The following is a 24,892-nucleotide window of genomic DNA, read 5'->3' as shown; positions in this document are numbered from 1 at the left end:
AGAGCCCTAGGACCTACGCAAACCAGGCAGATGACGGTCCGGCTGCACGCCTGAGATGTGACACGCGAAACCTTGGCAAATCTCGGAGCATTTAAGGCGTGTTATTGCTGATGCCCTGTTCTGAATTCTGATCAGTGCAAAGTGTAAGCCATTACTTTTTTTCTGGCTCTTCTCAGCAGCAGAACGGTGTCAGAGAGTGTAAATCATGGCATCTCTAGCAGGGAGCATGCAAGCACCACTGACATTTTCACAATTTAAATCATCTTGAGTAATAACCCTTTTAAGATGACTAATGTTACTGATTTTCCTGCATTAATAATAGTGCCAAATAGAACACAGAAGGGAAAAAATCACTAGTGCACGAGGTCACATTTTAAAACTAAATGTGTAGGTATATTTAACTCTTTATGTAAAAGCTAGTTTAACATTTATACACCTGGAAGGAATGTGGCAAATTCACCATTTAAAACTCATGCCTGAATACAGACTTTTTCTTTTCCAATTTTAAAAGATCTGGTAAAAAATCAAAATCAATAAGTCTGATTGCTTTCCAGACTTTCCCTGAGTATTTAAACTGAATAAATGTAACTGATGGATGAATATTTTTGCAGTTCTCATTTACTGTTTCAGAAAGCTCACTACATAGTGATGGATAATAATTTAATACTTTTTATGGCACCTGTAGAACTACTGAATGAGTCCAGAAGACTGCGTAAGTAGCTTAAAATATATAACTGATAACTAGGGGTATACTGAGTCCAATTTTATAGTCTGATTGCTCTAAGACTCATGATTTTGATAGTCTGTGCACATTGCTAGATCAGATCAGTTGTTTCCAAACACATTTGTAAGTCTAAAGCCATTTGAAAGGAAAGAAAGAAAGAAAAAAAAAGAAAAAAAACCCCAACCTGCCTAGGGAATGCAGGCAGCATTGCCTTGGTTATCTGCCCCATCAAGCTGCATGTATATTCACAACTGACAAAAAAAATACTCTTACTGACTTCAGATTACAATGAAAAAGACTGCTCATATGTTAAAAACAAGAAACCTGCAGATCTTTAATAAAATGGTGGCCTGATTCTCAGCTTCTCCTTCTATTTCAGACCCTCCTTATATTGTTTATATCTCAGCTCTCCGGTTTTCAGCATTATTACGGACATGAAAATCATCTCTGCACGAGGCAACACAGCAAAACGCAGAGGAGGCAGAGCAGTTGTGCCAGCTGGGAAGAAGGGATGGGGCACAGCAAGAACAGGAATCAGTGATCATCTTAATAGCTTTGCCTCATGCTTAAAAAATAAAACAAAACTCTAAGAATCTCTCTCTCTACTTGAATTTACTAGGTTCCAGAAATTAGAGGAGAAAACTACCTACTGGGACAGGGAGTCAGAGCAGAAGTAGCTGTCTTGGCCTGCGCAGAGCTAGTTGGGTGTCTCCTACATGGCTCTTAATTTTATTGTTTGGACATTTTAGATACGTGAAATTGAAATATTACAATAGTTCCATATTTAAATTGAAATATCAAATATGAAGATGTTAAATATTTAAGATTATTCCTTGATTGCCTGGAAGTTGCATACTAATTTGTATGCAAACAGCTCCTCATCTCCCAGGACAGTTACACCTGCAAGGAATGTTTATGTAGAAACAGCAATAGAAAAAACTCTTCTATAGAGGCACTGATATTCAAAGCGATCTCCCCAAATATCAAAGACCAAAGAGGGAGCAGCTACACCTGAAAGCTACCCGGGACTTGGGATCAGGCCTGAGTTCAACAGTGTGTCTCAAACACCTCCGTGAAGCCGGGGGAGTTTCATGGGACCTAACTTCGGGCACCTGACGTGCCCAAATCGGGTGGAGGGAAGGAGAAGCAGAACCCTACAGGAGCAAGCTGGAAGGTCCAAGTGCTGCGTCTCAGTTCTGGACCACAGTACTTGGACACTGTGGGAAACATAAAATAAATTCAAAGATGGTCGTATGGTATTCCAATAAACGGGAAAAGAAAGAGCTCCTGAAGAGCTCACACCGCGAGAACTGTACCGGGTGCAGTCCGTTTGTACACCCCTGTGCACAACTCATAGATGAGTTATACAAAAACCTATGAAGTCTGACTGACCCTCCAGGAAGCTCAAAGTGAAAAGCAGCTAAACTGGATTTAAAAAAAAACCAAAGGAACTATATGATTTTGCCAATTTACCCTTCGTCTGAAGGAGGTGCGAGTAGCCGGAGGAGCACACTAGCTCCAGGTAAGGCCAGAGGCAAGCGCGGTCAGGGCAGCGCAGGTCCATGGAGCTGTCTGCGAACAGAACTGCTGTGCTGAGGCCCGGCTTGGGGGATTTTCCTGTTTGCAGTTATTTTCGTGTGCCATGATCAGTATTTCCTTAGGTGTCATACTACTAGTGAACAATGTAAAGAAATGTCCCAAACACCGCTTCATCAGCAAGGTGTGTGCACAGACTCAGGTCATAGCAAACCCTTACCTGCCAGAAGGAGAGGTGACTGTCCGAATTGGAGTACGTGGCAAGGTACCGGCCATCAGGGGCAAAAGCTACCGCAGTTATGGGTCCTTTATGGCCGTGGATAGTCTAACAAGAGGGGGAGAGGACAGTAACTTAGAAGTGTCATTACTCAGCATCACAGTGACATTGCACAGACCTTTAAGCAAATATAGATGTAATCATATACAAACTTCCAGAAACATTTTTAAAAGACAGAAATAGATCATTATAGTCAGTAAAAATTAACTACTATGTTCAAAAGCCCTGGATGAAGAGGTCTCAAACAAGTACTGCAGCATCTTTCCACTGTTTCACCATTGTATCTTAGGGCTCTTTGCAACTAAGAAAGTATCTACAACCTGTATGTGGCTTATCTTTAATACTAAACTTCAAGAAAGGGTGTAGTCAAGATTTATATTTAAGTCCTGAATTCTTTTCTCCCAGTCTTTTCCTTCAGTGTTTCCTGCTATGAAATATCCTTTCATCCTGGACACGAGGAGGAAGCACCTCCAGAAAGGGCACCGCTCCTTCCTCACCTGCATGGAGTTCACAAGCTGTTTGGCTTTTGCCAGGAATTCAGGGATAATTTTTGTGCAATGCCAGCTGAAGCATTATCTGAAAGGCAGCCAGGAACATCATACTGCCCTGGTACCCCAACCACAGACTCCTACCTATACACTGACCGCAGGCTTAGCAAGCGATCCTTGCAGAAATGCAGAGAACAAGCTGTGCACTTTCTGCTGTTCTAGTGCTAATTATTCTCTGATTGACATTCTGTCAACCGGCAAATACCTCTGCAAAGCAAAGGGAGCCTCTTTTTCACTGCGTTTTGCTTCTCCCGGCCAAGGGGGCCAGGATGACGACACGCACTGCTTCTGCTCGCCTGCAGCCACGGCAGCGGTTTCCCCACAGGTCTCCAACGCCTGCTCGCGCCCCACGGGCAGAAGCCGCTGCTTTGGGAGGATGAAAGGCCCATTTCCCCCTCCCTGCTCCCCTTTCCCCCGCCAATGTAAAGGTGGGGCAGGTGACCCACAGCCGCGGAGAGGTGACGCTGCCATGTCCCGGTGTCGTCCTGGCATTCGCGGCGACCCATCAGCAGGTAACATTAAAAGCAGAAATGCGGAAAATGAGTCAGTCTTGGCCAGCGAGAGTACTGACAGCAAAATTCAACTCTTGCCGTTTTGCAGGCAGGACTTGCGCTCAGATTTCCTCAGGGCACTCGAATGCCTCTGGCCAACCCCAAACACAAAAGTACCCCTCTAAAATCACTTATCTAGTGGAACTTCAGCACATGCAGCTCCCTTTTAAGTATCTTGACAATTTCTTTTAAATGTCTTAATAGCTGCTTAGCCAATAAAACTTAATGAAATCACTGTATGAACAAATTCCCTGCCAAATTTCAGTTTTTAAATCTAAGCCATTTGTCAGGTATATGAACATAAATGTGCCTTTAACTGGATTTTTTTAAAAAATATAATACTTATACACCAAAAAGTAGGCTGTAAATTGCAGGTCTAAAAAAGCATTCACTAAGTGGCAGGCAGGGAATGATCAGAAATCCAAACTGGAGAGAAAGAAAGAAAAAAAAAAAAAAGAAAGAAACCTCAGCCACCCCCTCAACGCCTGCCTTACAAAACAGTCTTTACAAAAATACAGTCCAATTTAGAAATTTAGATTTGTCAACTTGTTTTGCTGGCTTCCTGGCAACAGCAGCAGAAGCGTTCCAAAGCCCAGGAGCGCTGCCTGGAGAGCGCACATCCAGGACGCTCACCGTTTTTCCACGCTCAGATGTTTCACCTCCAGCTTTTCCACAGCCTGGGGGAACGTGGTATTTTAAGGTATTGCATTCAAGCACCACGCGCAGAGAAACAGCAGCGAGAAGACCACAAGCTTCATTCAAATCGTACAGCAAATGCAACAGTATTTTTGCAGAAACGTGGAGTTTTTGGTTTTTTGGGAGCGGTCCCAAGCCCGTGCCGACGGCGCAGAGCTGGCTCCACGCACCGGCCTTGGGCACAGCGACGACTGTGCTCCTCCACTCGCGACTCACGGCTCCAACAAACAACGCCGTATTTCTATTGCAATATTTAAGGATCTCTGCATGTTTAGAAAGGAAATACACCTCTCAGTACCAAACCACCGGCGCGCAAACCTCAGGACGAAGCACCCGGGTCGCCCTGCTGAAACACGGGGAGCTCTGGCAACGCAGGGGCTGGCAGCCCCGCTCCTCCTGTGCCGGTCCACACAACCCGTTATGTCCAATCTTCATTTTACTAGGAGCATGCCATTAAAATACATTGGACGACTGCCATTATAAATGTAATTAAAAGTTCAAACCTTATGTAGTAGATTAAGTGTAAGGGAATTTTTTCAAAAATAACACTCAGCAACTGGAATGTACTTAATGTTATCTCACATATAGCTTAAACTATCATTTAAAATATATACTTTTCATAGCAGCTGATGATACGTTCATGATACACATCCTTTGCCATATTTAACACGACATACCCTGCTGCTATTATTCTCCCAGAGCAAATGGCTGCACCCAGCGTTATGGGAGCAATTCAGACCTTGAGGAGAACGCGAGACACCTATTTTTTACTCCTGGTTCTGCTATTGATTTCTCATGTGAGCTTCACCAAATGACTCTCACTCTGCACTTATAAATATGGTCTCAAGGGTTAAACAACTTGTTTAAAATTTCCAACCATGTAAACATGTATGTCAGAAGTGCGGTGAAGAATTATTCCATGTGTCAACCCATGGTCAGAGTCGCACTTAAAGGTTTTTTAACTAGTTACTTGAGGTTCTTGTTTAACAATTGCAAAAATACGCAGATGCTTTACACAAGATTGGACTCATTTGCATTATGTGTTTTCTAATGCTTTGGAGATCTTAACGCTGGCAAACCCTGACAGCTCGCCTACCTTCCCCAGGGGTACGGAGCTTCTGAACGTCTACCAGAACTGGGCTTCTTCCCTCTGGTGCATGAGTTCATTTCAGCTATTAAGTGCTGATTTCTTACATCCAGTACAGCAAATACTGCCGTTCTCTAGAAATCCTGTACAGAGGACTAACGGTACCGAGCTGCAGGAGGAGAAGCTATCCCAGGCCTGACAGACCAGGCAGAAACGGCGATGGCCAAGGCTGCGTGGGAGGCCAACGCGGTAGCACCGTTGTTGGTGTAAGAGGAGACACGGGAAAAGCAGGCTGCAAACAGCCTTACAAATGGACGGCAGGATCTGCAACGGCTGCAAGATAGCTAATGAAAGGAGAAGACACGCAGCCAAATAAACAGGAATATCGAGCACGGGACCAACCAAAAAAAGGTTGCCGATTCAGGTTTTTTAAGTTCAAGATGACATACGCAATTTTCTTTTTGAAAATATGACCTCGTATTGGATTATCATAATTAAAATTGTAGTATTAGAAGTGCACAAAGAAATCAAAGTATTTCTTCAAAAATACACAGTAGTTGCTCCTTCTGCATTAGGAGGCTCTGCGGCAACCTTAAAACGGCACGATTTTAATGTTTTCAAAAAGGATTTTGTAACACTCAGAATTAAATTAGGCTTTGAGAATAACAGAAGTGCCCCTTTGGCCAGCTCTGAAATACTACAGAAGACAAAGACCTACAAGGACAATACACTGCACTTAAAATGAGCTTTATATTAAGAATCCATTAATATATTTATTCTATAGCATGTAAACAAGGAGTGAACTTAAATAGAGCCTCAAACCCACGTCTTTAATATAATCCTTACTGCTTAGTATGAAAATTTGAAAGGGCAATTAATTAGATGATGCAATGTTTAGATCCATCTAGCACTTAACAAGCAAGTAATACTTGTCAATAAAGAATGTTTTGGTAATACAAAGGTGGAAAATCGATAGGGACTGGTACACTTGTTGCTCTCTGTACTACTGAAAATGTGTTCCAATAACTACAATCCTCAAGGGAGTTAGCATGCTTTGTTATTTAAAACAAGTGCTTCTCTAATTGATGCTAATCCTTTAAAGTAAAGATTTTTTTTAGTGCGCTACCTAAATGCCTACTTTCCAATGCTCATCTTCCTTTTTCCTAGGCAAAGGAATAAGCACGGCAGAAGAATTTGCTGCTGCTCATTCAAAATATTCTGCTTGCACCCAGCTACGGGGCGCTCGGACCGTGCTGGTGGGCACGGCTCTGCCGCTGCGCCGAAGGCTGCGTGAACGGATTACGATACTAACGCTTCGACAGAGAATACGTGACAAAACCCTGCTTCTTTGTTAGTCGTTTAAGTTACCGATGATTTGCGGTTTTTGCACTCTGAAGTAGTTACATTAGCATGCAATGAAAAGTATGCAAAAAGCTACGCAATGCTGGTTTGGGAATAGTCTTAATTTTGAACCGGAGACACGGTGGGACAAAGTGCAGCTGTTTGTCGTTTCCTTCTGCCCAACCAATTGTTTTTTAATGGGAGGATGCTCCTGGGAGACTATTTGACTTCTGCACCTGCCACTGTCGTCGTCCTTTAACACATGATATACTGAAGCTGTGACAACCTAATTCTAAGTCCAATATTTGCCAAGCCCCGCACTGAACTGTGTTCTTCTGTTAAAGCCGACGTACAAAATAAACATTCTGTATCACTGCAGCAATTTTATTTTAATAAGTACACCGAAATGTGTATTTTAAGCTGATAACCAGATGAATTATGTACTACTATAGAAACATATTAATATTTTACTGCCTTTACTATTAGAGACGTATTTTCCAAATCTCAAGGGGTACCTTAAATAGAAGGAAACAAAACTTTTCCCCTGCGAAAGTGGCGTGCCGGATGCATGCCCCAGAAGCACTACCATGCCAACAACATGGCGTGGAAAGGGCAGGAAACAAGAGGTTGGTCACAGCCACACGAAGCCCTGAAGGAGACCCACCTGCTTTTAGCTTGGACAGGCATAAAATTATCAGCTCCAACTTTTGCATGGGGTACAAATAGTCTCTGAACAAGCACTGGTCATTCACTGGTCTTTCCTGGCTTTTTTAGCATCATGTCACAAATAACGTGACCCAAAATGAGCTATGAAGGCAAAACCAAGACGGTGGTGATTCACCGAGCGGCGTGCGTCTCCAAGGTCTCCCCTGGAAGTGGCATGCACTGCCTAATTCCATACCCACAAACAGCAGCTTGCTTTTGCAATTAAAACCCGTAGGTTGAATTTTAGTGTTAAATTAGGGTACAGGGACCTCCAACATATGTAGAGCCCAAATCATTCAGGGGAATAAATATCAGACTTTGAAATGAAGACAAAAATGGCATAACTATGAAATGAATATATAAAAACACATACTTACAAAGACTATATATACAGGTACATACATGCACACACATATATACATATCTATGCATATGCATGCTGTAAAGGTAAGCAAGTCATCTCAGCACCTTCTCTTCTCAGCTTCAGAGTCACCCAAGAGATTAACAGCACCTTAACACGGCTGCAACGTCCTACAGCCAGGGTCCATTTTTCTCTTTTCTCGGGAGATTGCAAATCTTATCTTTGCTTGCAGCAGCACTCCCTTTTAGGCTCTAGCACATCTATCTTGTTTTATTATACAGTTCTTCATGTACTACTTTGATTTTTCATGGGGCAAATTTACTTATTTCAGAATATACACGCTTAAGACACGTACCTACAACGGAGAGGAATATCCGGGCTTTCCACAGACGACCGAAGTTACCACCTTCCCATTAGGTTGCTGACCTTTAATTCCAAACAGGAGGTTGCTATAGCTATGCCTCTTAATACTACCCTGCAGGCTAAAGGTTGCTGCGATCCAGCAGTCCTCGCTCTCCCGGAGAGGCCGGTGCGGGCGCGAGAGCATCGCGGCAGGCACGGAAAGCGGCACGGAAAGCGGCACAGACCCGGCCCCTCTGGGTGCTTACGAACGGGTTCAGGATCAGCTACCAACTCGCCCCCATGCATGGATCATTTATGTAACTCTTTTTACTATATTTCATTTGGTTTTTTTACAGAAATAGATGGATTCTGAATAAAGCAAAGCTTGACAGTTCCTTACTCATGAATAATGTATAGTGTATGTGCTGGTGTTTGTATTTAAAAAATAAACCATAAAACCTTTGTTTACAGCTGTTGGCCTTGTCTTCACTGCTATGGCCCAGCCATCCAACGGAGCTTTGCCGCCAAAACAGGACGGCTGCTGCGGCAGCCCCAGCCTCCCGTGCCCTGCCTTGGTGCCGAGGAAATGCCGATAAACCTCCCTCCTCATCCCCAGGGCCACCTCGCAGCCGTGCCCACCCTCCCGGCCACCTTCTTCTGCTGCAATGGCAACGTCAGCACGGGGCACCAGCACCCGACGTTACCTGCACCGCGCGCTGGGCACGGAGAGCTCTGCTCTGCCCTCGCTGCGGATCAAGCCCTCGGCCCCGGGTCTCCGCATGGGCCGGACGAGTCTTCCTTGGCGTCATCGCGGCCATCCACCATGGCATGGGCACGGGCACGGGCACGCCAACCCTGCTTCTGCACCGACAGTCACGCTAAAAGTGAATCCTTGCAAGACACCACCTTAAATGTCTCCACAAACATTAAAAAAATAATTCCCTACTCTCCAAGCAACTTCACGGAAATATCTAAAATAATTTTAACTTAATAGCAAATCAACTTCAGCATGTTTAATAATTAAATTTCCGTGACAGTTCAAGTAATACCGACAACTGCAGTAGAAACCTCACGACTGTGCTGAGAAAAGGGTGTATCTGCCTCGTCAAATTAATTTTCTTCCTGTCCTTCAAGTGGCTTCTCAATAATATCAAGATAAAGTCAAAGCCCACGTATTAAATTTTTTTAACTTAATAAAATGCAAACTTAATTTTTAATCTTACTGTAACATAATTCTGCATCAACCATTACGATTACTCAGTATTAAAATGTGGCTTGGGGGATTTGACAGCCGGCATACAACGAGAGCAGAGGGTGACCTTGAGCAGCAGTGTATAAAAATACATTTATCACCGCGACGGCGTGCTGGCTGCCAGTCAATATGTGCCTCTCATTTGTTAGGAGGTTCTCCTGCTGTGATTCCCTCATTACAATTTGCTTTTACTTCCTGGGCAAATGACAACCAGAAAATGAGGCAGCTTCTTTCTTGACCGAACTTAATCCAGAAAAAATTAGATGACAGCTGCAGCCAGCCAAGTGTTACGGGATGTTTTCAAAGGCTCCTCGGACGCGTGGCGGCGGATCCTGGCCGTTTCGGGACACCGTACAGGACAGCCAAGAACCGGTCTCGCACTCCCCCTAAACCATCACTGTTATTAAAGTATGCACTAGGATCTCCAAAAATCAATCCAGCCTGCTTTTCAACATCCAGACGCTCACAAACATTTGATTTATGCTCTCGCTTTAGGAATGTACTTGTCAGTTCGAGATTTTCACATGGCACCATCAAAATCCATATGGCTATTAATTACCTCCATACACATAAACCAGTCAGTCCCCAATATCAGCAGTAATTTTTCATCTATGAATCTAACGCCATTGATCTTTATTTAGAGGTTTATAATACTGTAGCATCACCTCAGAAGATACGCATTAGTATGTGTTAGACAACAGGGTATTATTAGTGCAATTCAAATCTCCTTGTCAAGCACAGTTTTAAAAGAGGTTTCAACAGCTGGAAGGCTAAGCCTTGTGCCTTAACGTCTAGGAAAGTAATTGAAAAGGTGAATTATGAGTACAGCTACGATATTTACATCTAAGAAAATGGAAAAAGAAAGTGCCAAATATCACGTTCTTCAATAGTATTTTGTCAGCTACGAAATTAAATGGAATTATTTTAAATTCCTACTAAAAGGCGTATACTAATACTTACAGATTGTGTAAAAAATACACAGTATGAACAGGAGTCTAGAAAAAAGTTCCCATTGGACACATGACAGATCTCTCGATTTACACGTGCTCACTGCTATGGAGCACTGTAAAGGTTCAGATCTCGAACCACAAATCCCTCAAGACCGGTATTCAACAGATGCGAGGAAGTCTGGGCCGACATCCCAGCTCCAGAGAGCACTGTACGGCAAGAAAAACCTTGGAACGTTTTCCAGAAACCACCACACGGACTAGGTTACCACGCGTTAGGTGGACTTCATCTAACCAACCTTCAACGTGTAAATCACACCTCTAATGGGAACGGCTGCATAAACTGCTAAGACGACAGAATTAAAACACAGTAAGTAATAACGATGCACCGAATGTGGAATGAGATTCGGGGGAGACTGCGGGACCGGAGCGCCAGGAGGGGAGAAGCTGGAGGCAGCTCTAGCTAAAGGAGGATCTAATGGGTCGTTAACTGTAAGGGCAACAACGCTGCATAACTTCGTGGCTAACAGAAGGCTTTGGGGGCAATACCCACGCTTTGCAACAGGTTTGGCAGAACGTAAGTGAGGTTGTGGAGGCATCTGGGTGGCATTATCATCCGAGATGAACCGCGGACGGGGCTGCGTCGGTGCCAGGCGGGTCGGGTCCCCGTCACGCAGACCGACCCACGCGCACGCTCCCAGCAACGGGGCAAGCCCTCCCCACCGCCTGGGACCTATCCCCCCCATCTCCAAAGGAAACACATTTATTACCCAGTCCCAGGAAAGCCTACAGCCCGCTGCCGCGAACTGCTCAGAAGAACGATTCTGACCACACGTTTCAGGCACGGCTTTGGCTTCTAAAAAATGAGAGTAAAATCAAGTACTATCAAAACAGATTGTAGGAGCAGATAGGACAGGTGACAATATTTTCCTAGTAAACATGTAAATTTGACATAATTTCTAGCAGTGAACTGCACTAAAACAATGCAGTTTCCAGATCAGTCTTTTTTAAACATTAAAAACTTCAGAAAAGAAAAATCTACATCTTGATAACATCGTATAGCTCGTAGCACCAAAGACAGTGATAAGCGAGGTACTGTGCTCTCTTACAGATGCTGTTCTTCAAAGTTCTTAATTCCATTAAAATCATTACTACTGAAAGAAAAAGCCATTAAAAATTCTAATTAGACTACTTGAATTAAAGCCTGACAGTGAATTAAGAGGAAACTGGGATACTGTATCTAAATAAATGGAACATTCTCTTTTCCTACTTACTGTTAGTAAAATATTATTTTATAGTAAGAGTTAAACTTACAAAAAAATCTGGTTTTCATCTGCCTATATTTTCTCACTTCTATTTGAAAGTTTGCAGTTGGAGTATGCAGTGGCTCAATCCTGTAAAACTTCTTAGTCCTTAAGTGACTTGCTAAATGTGTGGCTCAGAAAGCCAAATTTTTCTCATTTCCTATTTAAGCAGCTGTCACTAGATTTGCAACCAGGTGCAATATTCCAATAAATTTCCTACTCTTTCCACTCAAAGCATATTTTGCCAGGATACCATTTGGCTAAAATCTATTCTAAATTATGTCGGTGGAGATGAAACCATAATAGGTTCGGGACTTTGTCACAGCAAGAAGCACTTGTGCTTAAACGGCTTTTGTTAAGGTGCAACTGTTCCCTTTCAGCTCCACCTTTACTCATAAAAGCTTTAAAGAAAACTAGTTGGAGCAATATCACATACATATTTTGAGCACTGGAGTATTTTTAACCTTTGACTTCATAGCCTTCAATGTACTCACAAAACACACAAATCCATAGTTCCCAAGTGACCCGAGACTTTAAACAAAAGCGTCTGCGAACTTGGATGGAGTAGGCAAAGCTAACAAGATCAGCGTCTGCTGCCAGAATCGCAGGGTTTGGGGACTTCATTATCCTTCTAGAAGTGTCCTCTGCCCTGTGGACTCCGCGAGAAAACAACACTGTGCCACAATTTTTGAAGTCAGCCTTGATTTTCCAGTCACGCTGCTCCTTGCTCTCGTTTCCTGACCATCACCAGCCGTTTCCACGTCTTCCGTAATTCCTGGCCAACCCTAGCCTGTCGCAGCACTCCCTGCTGCTGCTTGCTCCTTCCACTGCCACTGTTTTCTTCCAAGAGTTATAAGCGTTAAAATCAAGATTCTCAAAACATTAACATATTCCACACCATTTTACACTAAAAAGTAGCAAATCCCTAAATAAACTGGCTAAACCATGTTGGGGGGGAACGGACGGGGGCTAAGTGTGCTGTGCCTCGCATACAGCCTGCATTTGGGTGTTCAGAAACGCTCACCGCAGTATCGAGGGCACTTATTCAAGTAACCACCGTAAGTTTTGGGAAAGGTCATTCGTTATAATAGAGAGCAATAAAACTTTAAACATCACAAGTAATTGTACAGCTATGAAAAAGGAGAACAAATGAGTGATCAATAACTATTCAATAATTGACAAATAAAGAATAGAAGGCAATAGGTTCATAACTTTTTTCTGGTTATGAATTTGTTAAGTATGTTAGGGATACAGATCCTCCTTGCTCACTGTTAATTGTTGTTCAGTTCCCTCCAAAATGCACTTGGACATCTGGATTAAAAGCTTTAGTTCCACGGCAGATTTTCTAAGTACCTCCGTATCCGCAGCTGAAGTGCCGTTTTGCAGCTTCTCGTGGCAATAGCCGCAGGGAATCGCAAGAGACGTCCCGGTGCCTCCGAGAGACACCGAGCCCTGGAAGGGGGTTTCCTTTCTGTCTAGCAGGGGGAGCCAGCGGGGTTCTGCTTCGGCGGGGTTGCAGCCCCTTCCTGCACTCAGGTACCTGCGGGCCTTGCGCTTGAAGATGTGAAAAGCAAAGCAGAAAGCCGTCGCCTAAATACATGACGGTGTTTTTCCCTAACAGAGAACAAATGCCGGAAAGCAAAAAAATGCAGTCTCAAAGGTCACGTCTAGACTGGAGAAACAGGCCAGTTACACAGGTGTGTTAGCAACGCGATTTTCGGCACTTCTGCATATCTGCAGGAAAGAGGAAGAGGCGTATTTAAATACACGTTTGTTGGTCGCAGGCAAGCCTGAACGGGGAAACCTAGGTTTGACCATGACCATTTAATGCATTTTAAGCATTAGCTGCCTTCTTTACACCAGCCACGAAGTCCTGTGTAAAGACAGGCTCTATTAAACTTGAACAGCCAAACTAATCTTTCTGAACTCAGCTTTTCTTTCCCTTCCCAGTAAAGGCCAGTTCTTCACGCAAAAGGGACATACGAAACTCCATGTCCAAAGACTCGATCCTGCTGGGTTTCATACCCTTTTCCCGACCGCTGAGGCATGGTCCATTCTACTCTGCACTGTGCAGCTTGGAAAGCAACACGAATTATTTGAAGGAAACACCAAGATGGGGAACACTCAGCATGATTCATAAAACACGATGGAGAGCAAGAAGAGTCATCGATTTGGGAAGTGAAGGCTGTGAAGGGCCACGAGTGCAAGAAACCTGAATTTGTCCCGACGGGAGAGAAGGAGCAACTGTGGATCTTCAGGGTGAGAAAGTACTAGGGCAATTTTATCCGCTCTGTTTCTGGCGGCACGGAGGTGGGCACGGGCGGCCGAGGGGACGGAGGCCCTCACAGGGCAGCCTTCAGCTTGGGTGCCGGCAACTGGGTGAACTTCAGCTGTGGGGGAAGAGAAGGCAGTGTCCCAAAGGTGGTGGAAGGAGCAAAAGTTGGACAACGTCTCGATATCCGAAGGAGGGGAGAGAAGGAATAGCCAGTAACGACCTGCAGTTCGCAGAAAGGGGAAACAGGATGACGACGCAGATGGGAAACACGAGGTTTCAGGGAAGGGGAGGGAAGCTGGACTTTGCACGTTACTCTGATGGTGATTGTTCAGGACACGCAAGAAAGAGCAGCGTGGACACAGAGGCAGGACTGCGAGCAAGCAGCCAAGGTCACGAGTGAAATTACACGAACAAAAACGATCATCTCAGCGAGGGATGCAAATAGGAGAGTCTTTCAAATACAGGGGATTTGGGATACGTAACAGGACACGAGGCGGGGAACGGAGGCAAGATGTCCACCACTACTACTACACAGTCTGTGCACGCTCAGTGGTACAAATAAATCCTTTACTCCCTTTTAGCACAGCAATAAAACACCACGTATATTTCTGTGTGTAATTGCAACTAGGAATGCACGATTTTGAGGCGGACATAAGAAAAGCATGTAGTAATAAAATGAGTTGACCATTAAGACTCCATAAACCAATCCCTTAATTTCATAATACTTGCATGCATCTAGATGTAGACTCCTTAGAATTTCCATTTCTACTTCAAATATGGAAAATAAATTAAATATGACTTTGCAAGTTATGCATTGTGAGTTAACATTAGTCTGAAATCTTGTTTTTGGAAGTATTTCTATATACAAATTTCAGATTTTCTTTAAAGGAAAGGATAGCCCTGTAGGTCAAAGGACTAAAATTCTTGACTGATCTGGCTAAACGATGCCAGATCTTCATGTTGTAATCTATAGATACTCTCTTTAATGAAAGTATTATTTCTGAGAAATTATTTCCTATAAAAGTCCCACGAACAATGAAAAAAATCCTTATCCTCTTCTCATCTGGACAGCTCCCTAGACAGCTCTGAAAACTTGTTTTAGCAACAGCTGGAGAGAAGAGCTCTTCTAGTGTGGAAAAAGGAGAATTGAGGCCACTTTTTAATGGCCAGCATAGGAAGTAACAGCTAAATTAGGTATTATTTTATGTGTTACATGAGAACTCACTTGTCATTGCACACCTCAGTATAAAATCCGTATCAGTAACATTTCCTCCTCCTTTTCTGTCACTGCTTCCAGAGACGCGGGTAACTCCGCGCTATAATAAATCTGTAACCTCGGTGGGGGGTTATGTGGCCTCAGAGGCTGGTCAGCAAGTTTAATATCTTTTTCCAGTCTACTTGACTCTTGTATACTGAACTGTATCACTCCAAAAAGAAAAAAACCCTTAGCAAAATCGATTATACTGTCAACTCCCCACTTTGGTAGCCAGCAGCCCAGGCATAAGAATTAAACTGTAAGAAAGCTGTAACTGAATCTACTTTTTATTTAATTTTTACTAACTTTGGTTACTCAAAAGCACTCCTGATACCTGGCCTTGGATTTACAGTCTACGCTTGACATCTTTCCCTGCCTCTCCGCTCCCCCAAAATGTTGCTACAGCTGCAATGGTCGTAGACACACGAGGGCAGAGCACGCAAGCGCCTTTAAATCAGCCTCCAGGTCAACTGGGAAAATGAGCAGGAAGAGACATAACTGCCCTTCAGGAAACTAGCACTGCTGACCACTATGGTCCGGAAAAATAAATTCTGTGCAGCGATTCCTGAGGCCTCATTACTTAGCCTACTGAGCCTGGAAAGTTAGAGTTATGGTACGAATTTATGGTGCAGTCACTAGAGCGTAAGCGAGGACTCCCAGTTTGCATCTGTTGCTTGTAGCTTAATGCATATATTTATATGTGCAAAGCAGATTTATCTGTGATGCACAAAGGCAGACTTGGTGCAGACCAACAGCGTCCAAGTGGAAAGTTAACGCAGAGGAGTTAGTGTGTTGTAAATTCACACCTTGGCCAAATCCCCACCAGCTTCCCAGGTAGAAACGTATCGACGCAGGTCACAGTCATAAAGTACAGTACCCTGCTAAAGCACCACCAGCCTAACCAACAGGGCATAACTAAACATGTTGTTTTTAAAAGACATTAGGGAAACTTGAAAAAGGTGCCTATTTTGTTATTCCTGACAGTTGCCTTACATAGTTGGGGTTTGCTGCCGATAGGCAAGGGCCTTTTTTGTTAAAATGAAAATGAATAAAGTCCCTCAACTGTATTATTAGGTATGTTTAGAAAGATCAGGTAAAGCTCCTGCAATCTCTGGGGAAAATGTCTGTGATATACAGGACAGCACGATGCCCTTCCCCTTCTGCAGGCAGCCTTGCACTGCAAGTATAAAGTAAGAAAAGCTGAAGAGCAAGGTTCACATGTGAAAACGTCGACTGTATCAGCGAGGGCATGAAAACGTGAGCACATTTAAGTCCTGGGGTAGTTGAAGAGCATCCCCTTAAACCTCTGCCCCACTTGCCCGTGACGCACTCATCAGCACTGCCTCGTCCTGCACCGCTATGGATTTTCCCTTGTGAACTTCCCGGTTGCTTGTGAGAGTCGGACTCCGTACTAGAGCAGCCACGAGGCTCCCAGGCCTCCTCGCGCCCTAGCATGGCTCTGCCGCGCGGTTGGCACCGATGCCACATCCCTGTCCTCAGTGCCACCAGCGGGAAGGCGTTCGAGCCTATAAAATTAAAAGGCTGGGCTTGGCGACTACCCTCCCTCCGCAGCCTGAGCACGTGTGCTTCTTCTAACAGCTTTCTTGGCTCAGCTGAACTTGTCAGCGTGACAGTGTCAGCAAACGCACGTGTACGTGCAGGCTGCAGGACAGCCTTCCTTCTTTCTACCTATGAAATTCCCCATTTGAGAACAGTGTCATTTCTTTAGCAATCAAATTTAATTAAAACAAGCTATTTCACATGGGCAACCTATTCATTCCAAATACAATATTGAACAATATGCTGCCTTGTATAAGAACAAAAATACACCCAGGTATCCAGGCACTGAAATAAAATATTATGCACAGTTTAATTACTGCTTTGACTGCCGAAGCCCTGATTTTAATTCTGTAGTGAGCCAAATAAAGCACCCAAGACCAACAGAGCATCGATTCTAGCAAATGTTTAAAAACATCTTTTGCTTGGAAATAAACCGAACCAGAACTCGGGCTTCCCTTTAATCCTCCGCTCCAAACGGCATACGATTTTAGGCACGAGAGCTGGTGTCTGCACGCCGTGCTCTGCAGCCGCTCCCGGCCCCTCGCTGCTGGCACACGTCCCTGCGCGAACCGGGGCACCGAAGTGCTGACGGAAGTGATTAGAGGGCTGACGGACTGCACAGAGGGAAAAAACCCCTAAAGAACGAGGAATTACTCAGCTAACCGAATCTCCTGCTTCCGCGAGGAGCCCTTTCCACATTTCTCCGCTACAGGTTTAGAGCTGATTTACACTAAGCAGGACTCGCTTCAACATCAGGTTTTAATGATTAATCAGAAGCGTCTCTACGAAATGTAATTCTAGACATCCATGAAGAAAATCAAGATTCGATCAATGAAAACAGAATCTTTTAGGGTTTTCTCGACACACACTATACTGTGTGTTTTTCTTTGCACTAATTTTCCCAGGCCGTTCTCTATTCATAGGGAATGCAGACCAGATGACAAATATCAGCTGATGTCCAGAGCCTGTGAACACGCTCAGCAGAGGACTGCTGAGATGGTCGAGGAGCTGGAGCACCTGCCCTGTGAGGAGAGGCTGAAGGACCGGGGCTTGCTCACCCTGGAGAAGGGAAGAGTTCTGGGGGACCTAATAGCAGCCATCCCTTAGCTGTGAGGAGGTCACTGGGAAGATAGAGCCAGGCTCTTTACAATGATGTGGGACAATGAGGGACAACAGGCATAAGTGGAAACAAGAGAGATCCTGACCGGACAGGAGGAGACACTTTCCTCAGGAGGACAGTCAAGCACTGGAGCAGGCTGCCCAGAGAGGCTGTGTAGACTCCATCCGTGGATAAAGTCCTGAGCAATCCAGCCTGACCTCATAGCTGACCTTCTCTGAGCAGGAGTTTGGACCAGAGACCTCCTGAGGCCTCTTCCAGCCTGAAGAACCATATTCCTATGATCCTATTACCCTATGACTACATGGGCTAACATGCAGCTAGAGCCACTTAACTCTACTGAAGTCACAGGACAAGAAATGAACCCAAGGTACCACCATGATGCGAGCACCTCTGCATGCACTTGCAGCAGTGAGGCTCTGACCCACTACTTCCCTTTAGATGGTAGTATTCAAGACATACTGCAGCAGCAAAATCTGCAGCTATGCAGAATGACTTTGGTGTCGAATCATATTAAAAAAGGGATAGAGTCCTGGTTTTGATCAATCAGTGTTTGTCTTGATCTCTACACGTCTGACCAACACTACAGACAAACACCAACTGATCAAAAGCAACATTTAAATTAACATATTTTAAAACTCACTGTTTGGAGTTAAAATCATCTTGATTTTTCTAATGACAACATCAGCAATATATTCAAAACAACTTCATTTCCCCCCAAACCAAAAAACGTCCCTGAACAAACACTAAAATTTATGAAACAGTAAAGCTGTAAAAACTTCAAGAGAAGCATCAGTGATCATATTCATGTGAAATATAAATATATATGCTGAAGTTTGATCCTGAATTCCTTAAATAAGATAACCCGTTCCAGTGCAACAGAAGCTCTGCAATGCAGAGAATGCAGAGTTAGGCCATTCAACTGGTATGGTGCTGTATGGAAGAAAACTGGCTCAACAGCTTTGCTCTGGTTACAGCATTACACATAAGATACCGTCTCTCCATAACATGCATTAAAATACCTGTACAGCTGATATTAGAACTCCGTGGCCATAGCTTCACACACCTTATAAATGTACAGCTCAGTCTAAATGAAGGGCTTTGCTTTCTGTCTGCTGTGAGAATTCCTTCTTCACGCTTTCAAGGTATAGCAAAATACCTACGTGCAAGTCAATAGCCAAAAACTACCTCAGAATCACCAGTGATACTGGAATTGTGCTGATATTTTCCAATAAAATTCATGGAAGTAGAACAGACAACAAAATGTTAAATAAATACTTAATAATTGTCAACAACACGCAAATTCTCAAGATTGAATGATAGAGGAAGTTTAAAAGCACGGCTTGAATCCACTTTTAAACTAGAGGAAGGAAGATATTGATACCGTGATAGCACTGTCCAAATCACTCGCTACCACCATTCGCTGTTTTACCTTGTTGAGCTTTGTTCCCATCCTTCCCACCACTTGTGTCTCACACCCTTACCCTTTCTTCCTTTCTTTGGCCGTTTAGTTAATCCCTACCTAACTTAGTCTCGGTGAAGAGATTTACATAACAAATCCAAGAAAATTCTGAAACAATTCGCTCTACTTGTGTTCGATTCCTCGTGCACATCCTTCTGCCGTGCCTACAGAAGCGGTAAGCTCTCCGGGGCAGGGTCTTTACTTCATGTTTCTGCAGTGCTAAGCATAGCACCGTCCTGCTTTTGGGTCTTTCCTGCAATGTAATACATCTGGTAAATGACACTGATGATAACCTCACCGAACCTTTGTAATACTAAAAATCACTCTTGATACAGTTCGGCACAAGGGAGGACCTCTTTCAGGGTAAACACTCTCTCTGGGAAGAGCAGAACACGCATTTTTGGAAAGAGAGGCCTCCACCCGTCACGCTGCTAGGCTGGTTAGAAGATGTAATGACAGCAGGCAGTTTTCATGCTTGTGTTTTAACTAAAGTCTTGTGGTTAGTGACTCAGTAAGGGCTAGTTTTTCACTATATATCCCAATACTAAAGTTTCTAAAGGAAAAGAAAAATTATCAAATAACTAGTATGTACCAATTAATCTGGGGATTTTGCACTAGCTTATGCAGCCCAGTGAGAATTTACCTTACACACCTTTAAGTAGAGATAATTACACTGACCCCAAGTTTCTAGATTCCCCTTACAATCAATGGCGAGAAACAGATACTCTTCTCATGAGTCTCCCACGCATCATGCCAGGGTGGGTCTCCTAAGCTAGGTGAAATGGCTGATGGTACTGGCACAATGAGGAGAGGCCCCCAAACTAAGAACGTAGGAGTTAGCCATTACATCGTGACAATAATTAACAAATAATGATACTAAATCTGTGGTGACTTTAAAATACTGCTATAGACTCTGATGAGCAAAATATTATTAAGCAACTTTCAGACATTAATATTTCCCCATCATTCTCAAGCCAATAAAAATAACGTATCCTAAAATCTAGTTACTTGAAATATACCTATAGTCTGACAACACTGATTTAATGTTAAATTTGAAAAAAAAAAAGTAGCAGAGCATCATTCTTTTTACTTCCTTAATGCACCTCTAAAGAAAAAGTTAAATTTCAATTGCATGTTGATGATAACTTACAATCTTATGCAAAATATTAATAATTTATGTTTTGAATTTAACATCGACCTTTGTTTTCAATTGTGGCCAATCTGCTGAGACTGCTTTAACTCTGGGAAAAATTACTGCACATATTTTTGTTCTCGTACTCTTAAATAAATGTTTTTGTTTTCTTTGAAAACAAAAAAGAAAGAAGTATGTCTCCAGGGTCACGACTTTGCACTGTATGTAAGTCACTTCAGAAAACCTCAAAATTGTCAGTTTGTAAAATCAATGAAAAAAAATGACGTTTCGAATGGAAAGTGTAATTCAGCGACGACTGCAGTGGCACGAGCGCGCTGCGGCGCTATCAACGAGCTGCAATGTGCTACGTTTATCATTAGGTAATCACACCCCGGGAGGATGAGAGGCACACGGATGAACCTTGTGCCACGTAACACACTTGGGGTGTCATTATCTCACGATAACCCCACTCCCTGCCAGCTCCCATTGCTTAATTAGGGGTTACAAAGGTTATAATAGGACTAAAAGAACTTGGGGGAACAGAACTGGCAATGAATGATACCTTAATCAATTCAAAACTGGAGGCTGAAAAACGTGTAATCAGCAAAGGCATGCGTGGGAGATGGCAGGCATGCGCTGTTTTCAGTTTATGAGCTATTGCTTTTGGAGAATGAAGAAATCTAGACATACTCTGTACTTTATTCTACCTTGCCAAATTTCAGCTTCTAAAAGTAGCATTTTGCCTAAGTCAAGTGACAGGTATACATATTAAAAAAGAAAGATCTCAGGATACTAGCTCATCTGCAAATAAATCAAGTGCATCCCAAACAGGAGAAATGTTTTTTGGGGCATCTCATCAGAAGTACGCCAAGTTACATGCATGTTCAAAAAAGTCCATCTTGACTTCAAAATTAGAAACTGTGCTTAGTTTAAATGTTTTATTTGTGGTTTAAAATGTCCACTCATCCTGACACAGTGCGTTCTGTGCACAGTGATGGTTAAGAGCAGCACTGCATTGTTTAACTGCAGTTCTTTGTTACGGTGTGTAAACAATGGCCATCTTTGCAGGTGGAACAGCCACAGATCTGGTGCACGCAGAACTGTTTTCCAATTCACTGTGAAACATCAATTATCTTTATCAAATAACAGTATCTCATCTCAGTCCATTATCAAGATGGAGTCTTATTTTAGCTGGACTGAAGCCCTATCTGTATATCAAGGCTGGCCGCAGTGCCAGAGTGAGTGAAAGGCTGTGAAATAATCAATAATCATCATCAAATTGTGGTCGACAGGTAGCGAGGATGGAAGTTTTTGATGAAACCTCAACCTTTTTTTGTGCAGCTGATAAAGCTTAACCTTTGCAATACCTGATAACTATGACTCAGTTAAAGGAATCTCTGCATACACTTAAAAGAGCTTCGACCGTTCAAAAAATCCGCTGAAATAGCTTGGTTAAGTGGATACCTACTTCACACCATCAAACATCTTTTTGTTACTGAACAAGTCAGAGGACAAAGAACATATTTCATGGATTTTTATAAAAACACCCCTGTGTTCCCTGAACTCAGAGCCACGCTCGGTCTCAAAGCTGTACAAATGAAAGGTCAGCCTAAAAAGGACAATCTATGCATAACAATGAACACAACGGCAGAAACGACGGCAAAATTTCCAGCAAGTATCTGTCTATTTAAATGTAGTTTGCTTTAGATTATGCAGGATATGAGAGATGAGATCACCCAGATAAAGGAAAAAAAGTATACATATGAATTAGTGTCATTGCTTCACAGCTTTATTCTTATTCAGCCCTTTTCTTATGATAATTTCTTTTCAAAAATAAAATTAAGACACAGAAAGAGGCGGTATGAGTGTTTTAGTTTGGGCTTTGTTTCTTTTTTGAGCATGACATGAGTAATCTGCAACCTGAATATAACCTACCTATGCGCAAAACAGAGTAGATTTCTGCCATCCTTTTGCCCTTTTAGCTATCCATCAGTTTTTCTGGAAATTGGGATTTGGTGAAATTTGTCAGAAGTCACACGAACAAGCAGAATATGAATTTCAAGAAGAAACTGAATTTCAAATGTTCTCAGCCAGAACTGTGTTTAGCTTGAGAACTGAAACAGAAACTTTAACACGTAAGCACAAAATTAACATTAAATGTTTATAGGCGATACCTTAAAAACAAAAACAAAAAAACAAAAAAAAACCCCAAACAAACCATGACCAATTATTTCAGCTGACGAATGCATTCAATAAAACTGCGACAGTTTGCTGTTGTTCAGACTAAGCCTCAGTAAACACTTGGAAAGAATTTATAAAACATCCTCAAGTTCTGCAAGATTTGGTAACACTGTTCCCTTTCAGCACTACCATTAAAAAACTGGCCATCGCTCTCCAGGCTACCGTACATCCCAGACGTATTTGGACACACCACCAGGTAACCTCAGAGCCTGGCTTAAAACCGTTGAATATTCTCTTCAGACAGAAGGACGATTTTGAACAGAATCACTTGCTTTCCCAAATAGAAAGCTTCACCAAGAAAGTGCGCACGAGCAACCATCATCAAGCAGAAGAGCCTTCAACAAACTAGCTAAGGAGCTTGCAAGACTTAACGTCGACTCATTCCAGATGTTAGAGAAACGCCAATGTTCCCCACCATGGAAGAAAGCTGACGTTATTAGCTAAGCCAACATGAGCAGCTCCCGGGGAAGCAGCTGCAGGGAGCAAGCGCACGGCCAGGTGCAGCCCGATGCCGGCCGGGATGCTGCTGCCTGGCGCGTGGCCTTGCCTGGAACGCCGTTCCCGGGAGACATCCATGCGGGACGTAATAAGGAGGTTGGCTCTTACGTGGGTTTAACAGCAGCTGATCGATATGCTTTGGACTGCAACTGGAAACAGAAAAATTGCTGAGTTTGTGTATTCCTGGCGGATTCCCAGAAGGGTCTGTTCTACCCTAAAAGGACGCCCAAACGCAGCGAGAACATGACAAGGTGGTTCTTGGGGCAGGGGTGTGGTGCAGGGAAAAGGAGGAGGCGCTTAGAGCTTGGCCTCGGAGCATCCAAAGGCAAGGAAGGCGATATTTTATTATTTTATCAAGTATTATGGTGTGACTTGGATCACAGTCAAGAGTACTCATAAAAGGAAAATAAATCCACAATTTCTTTCATTAATTGTTAAATGTGAAACGGGATCTAGCGGTCAGAAGTTGAAGCTAAAGCCCTGTCAAACTAGAAATAAAACATAATTTTAATAATGACAATAATTAACTACTGAAACACATCATTATGATTCTGGTAGGTTTTCTACTACTGAAAAATCTATTGTCAAGATTAGATGATCTTCAGAGGATACTCACTGCCCACTGATACTGCATCTAAGTGTCCTGTCTTACGCAGTGAGGGAGACTTGATGATCGCAGACCCATCTACATCTAATGCTCTCCTTCTCTCCACCCCGAGAGCCTCCAGTCTGTGGGCTCAGGCCATTCACAACTTTGCTGTCCTGAGAGACGCATCACATGTGATGAATACACGTTAAATTACTTAATGCAGCTCTGGAGGATGTTGATACCACACTGATGGATGTGGTGCTAGACCCTATTAAAAAAAAGAAAAAAAAAAAAGGAAAGAAAAAAGAGATCTGCTCTTACAGGGAACTTGGGTCCTCCTTAGACGCTCAGCATCCCTCCAAAGGCTGCTCATCATGTCATGAGACTGAAAATAAATCTTATCCTCTTATAGATCTTTTATATCCTACCATCTGTCTCAGAACACCATGTTTGAAGCATTTAAAAATATTCTGGTCACAAAACCACTACTTTTCTAGCAGAAGAAAAAGCTGAATGAATTCAATAGTAGCTATTGTAAAAAAACATTTCTGGAAACACACCAATGTTTAACTAATGCATTAACTAACTCTGGCCTCCAGAATGCATCTCCCTCCTAGTGTAGTTCTGAATATACTACACAATCAAAATACAAAATTGCTTGTTGTTAGACAGCTCTATTTATGAAGAAACAAAACAAAGAAACCTGCCCACAAAGGCAGTTTACAGCAATAATCTAAAGTAATATTAACACTGTAATGTTATGTCATATTAATATGGTCAATATTAATGTTTACAATACAAAGTAATATTAATGTAATAAATGAAATGATTCCAACCACCCCCCCAATCTCCCCCAAGATATAGTTACTTTATAGTCAAATATAGTTTAATAAATTTGAAAACAGCTGATAACTTCTTGGCTAAAATAAAGTAGCTAAACTGTTGGCTATTTCTATTTATGATAATTACTTTGGGACTTATCAAAGCATTTAAAAGGGTAAAAGTGATCCTGATGATTTATATTGTTTCACTTTTCATAACAGTAAAACTTCTTTTTTTTTCCTTTTTAACTGTTATTTGATTCTTTTGATC

The 24,892-nt window shown here is 42.8% G+C and overlaps 1 protein-coding gene across 2 annotated transcripts in view; it reads right to left on the bottom strand.

Moving 5' to 3' along the window:
- The window catches only part of LOC135325062 (WD repeat-containing protein 7), a 164,231-nt gene that overhangs the window by 3,951 nt on the left and 135,388 nt on the right, over positions 1 to 24,892 (bottom strand). For both annotated transcript variants that reach the window (XM_064502497.1, XM_064502498.1), the window contains one exon: positions 2,481 to 2,585. In XM_064502497.1, the coding sequence (XP_064358567.1) occupies positions 2,481 to 2,585 (105 nt within the window). The remainder of the gene's footprint in view (positions 1 to 2,480; positions 2,586 to 24,892) is intronic.

This window comes from Dromaius novaehollandiae, chromosome Z, assembly GCF_036370855.1.
Source record: "Dromaius novaehollandiae isolate bDroNov1 chromosome Z, bDroNov1.hap1, whole genome shotgun sequence".
NCBI classification, from domain to species: Eukaryota; Metazoa; Chordata; class Aves; order Casuariiformes; family Dromaiidae; genus Dromaius; species Dromaius novaehollandiae.
Note: the sequence above shows the minus strand (reverse complement) of the source record. Positions and strands in the feature narration are given on the sequence as shown.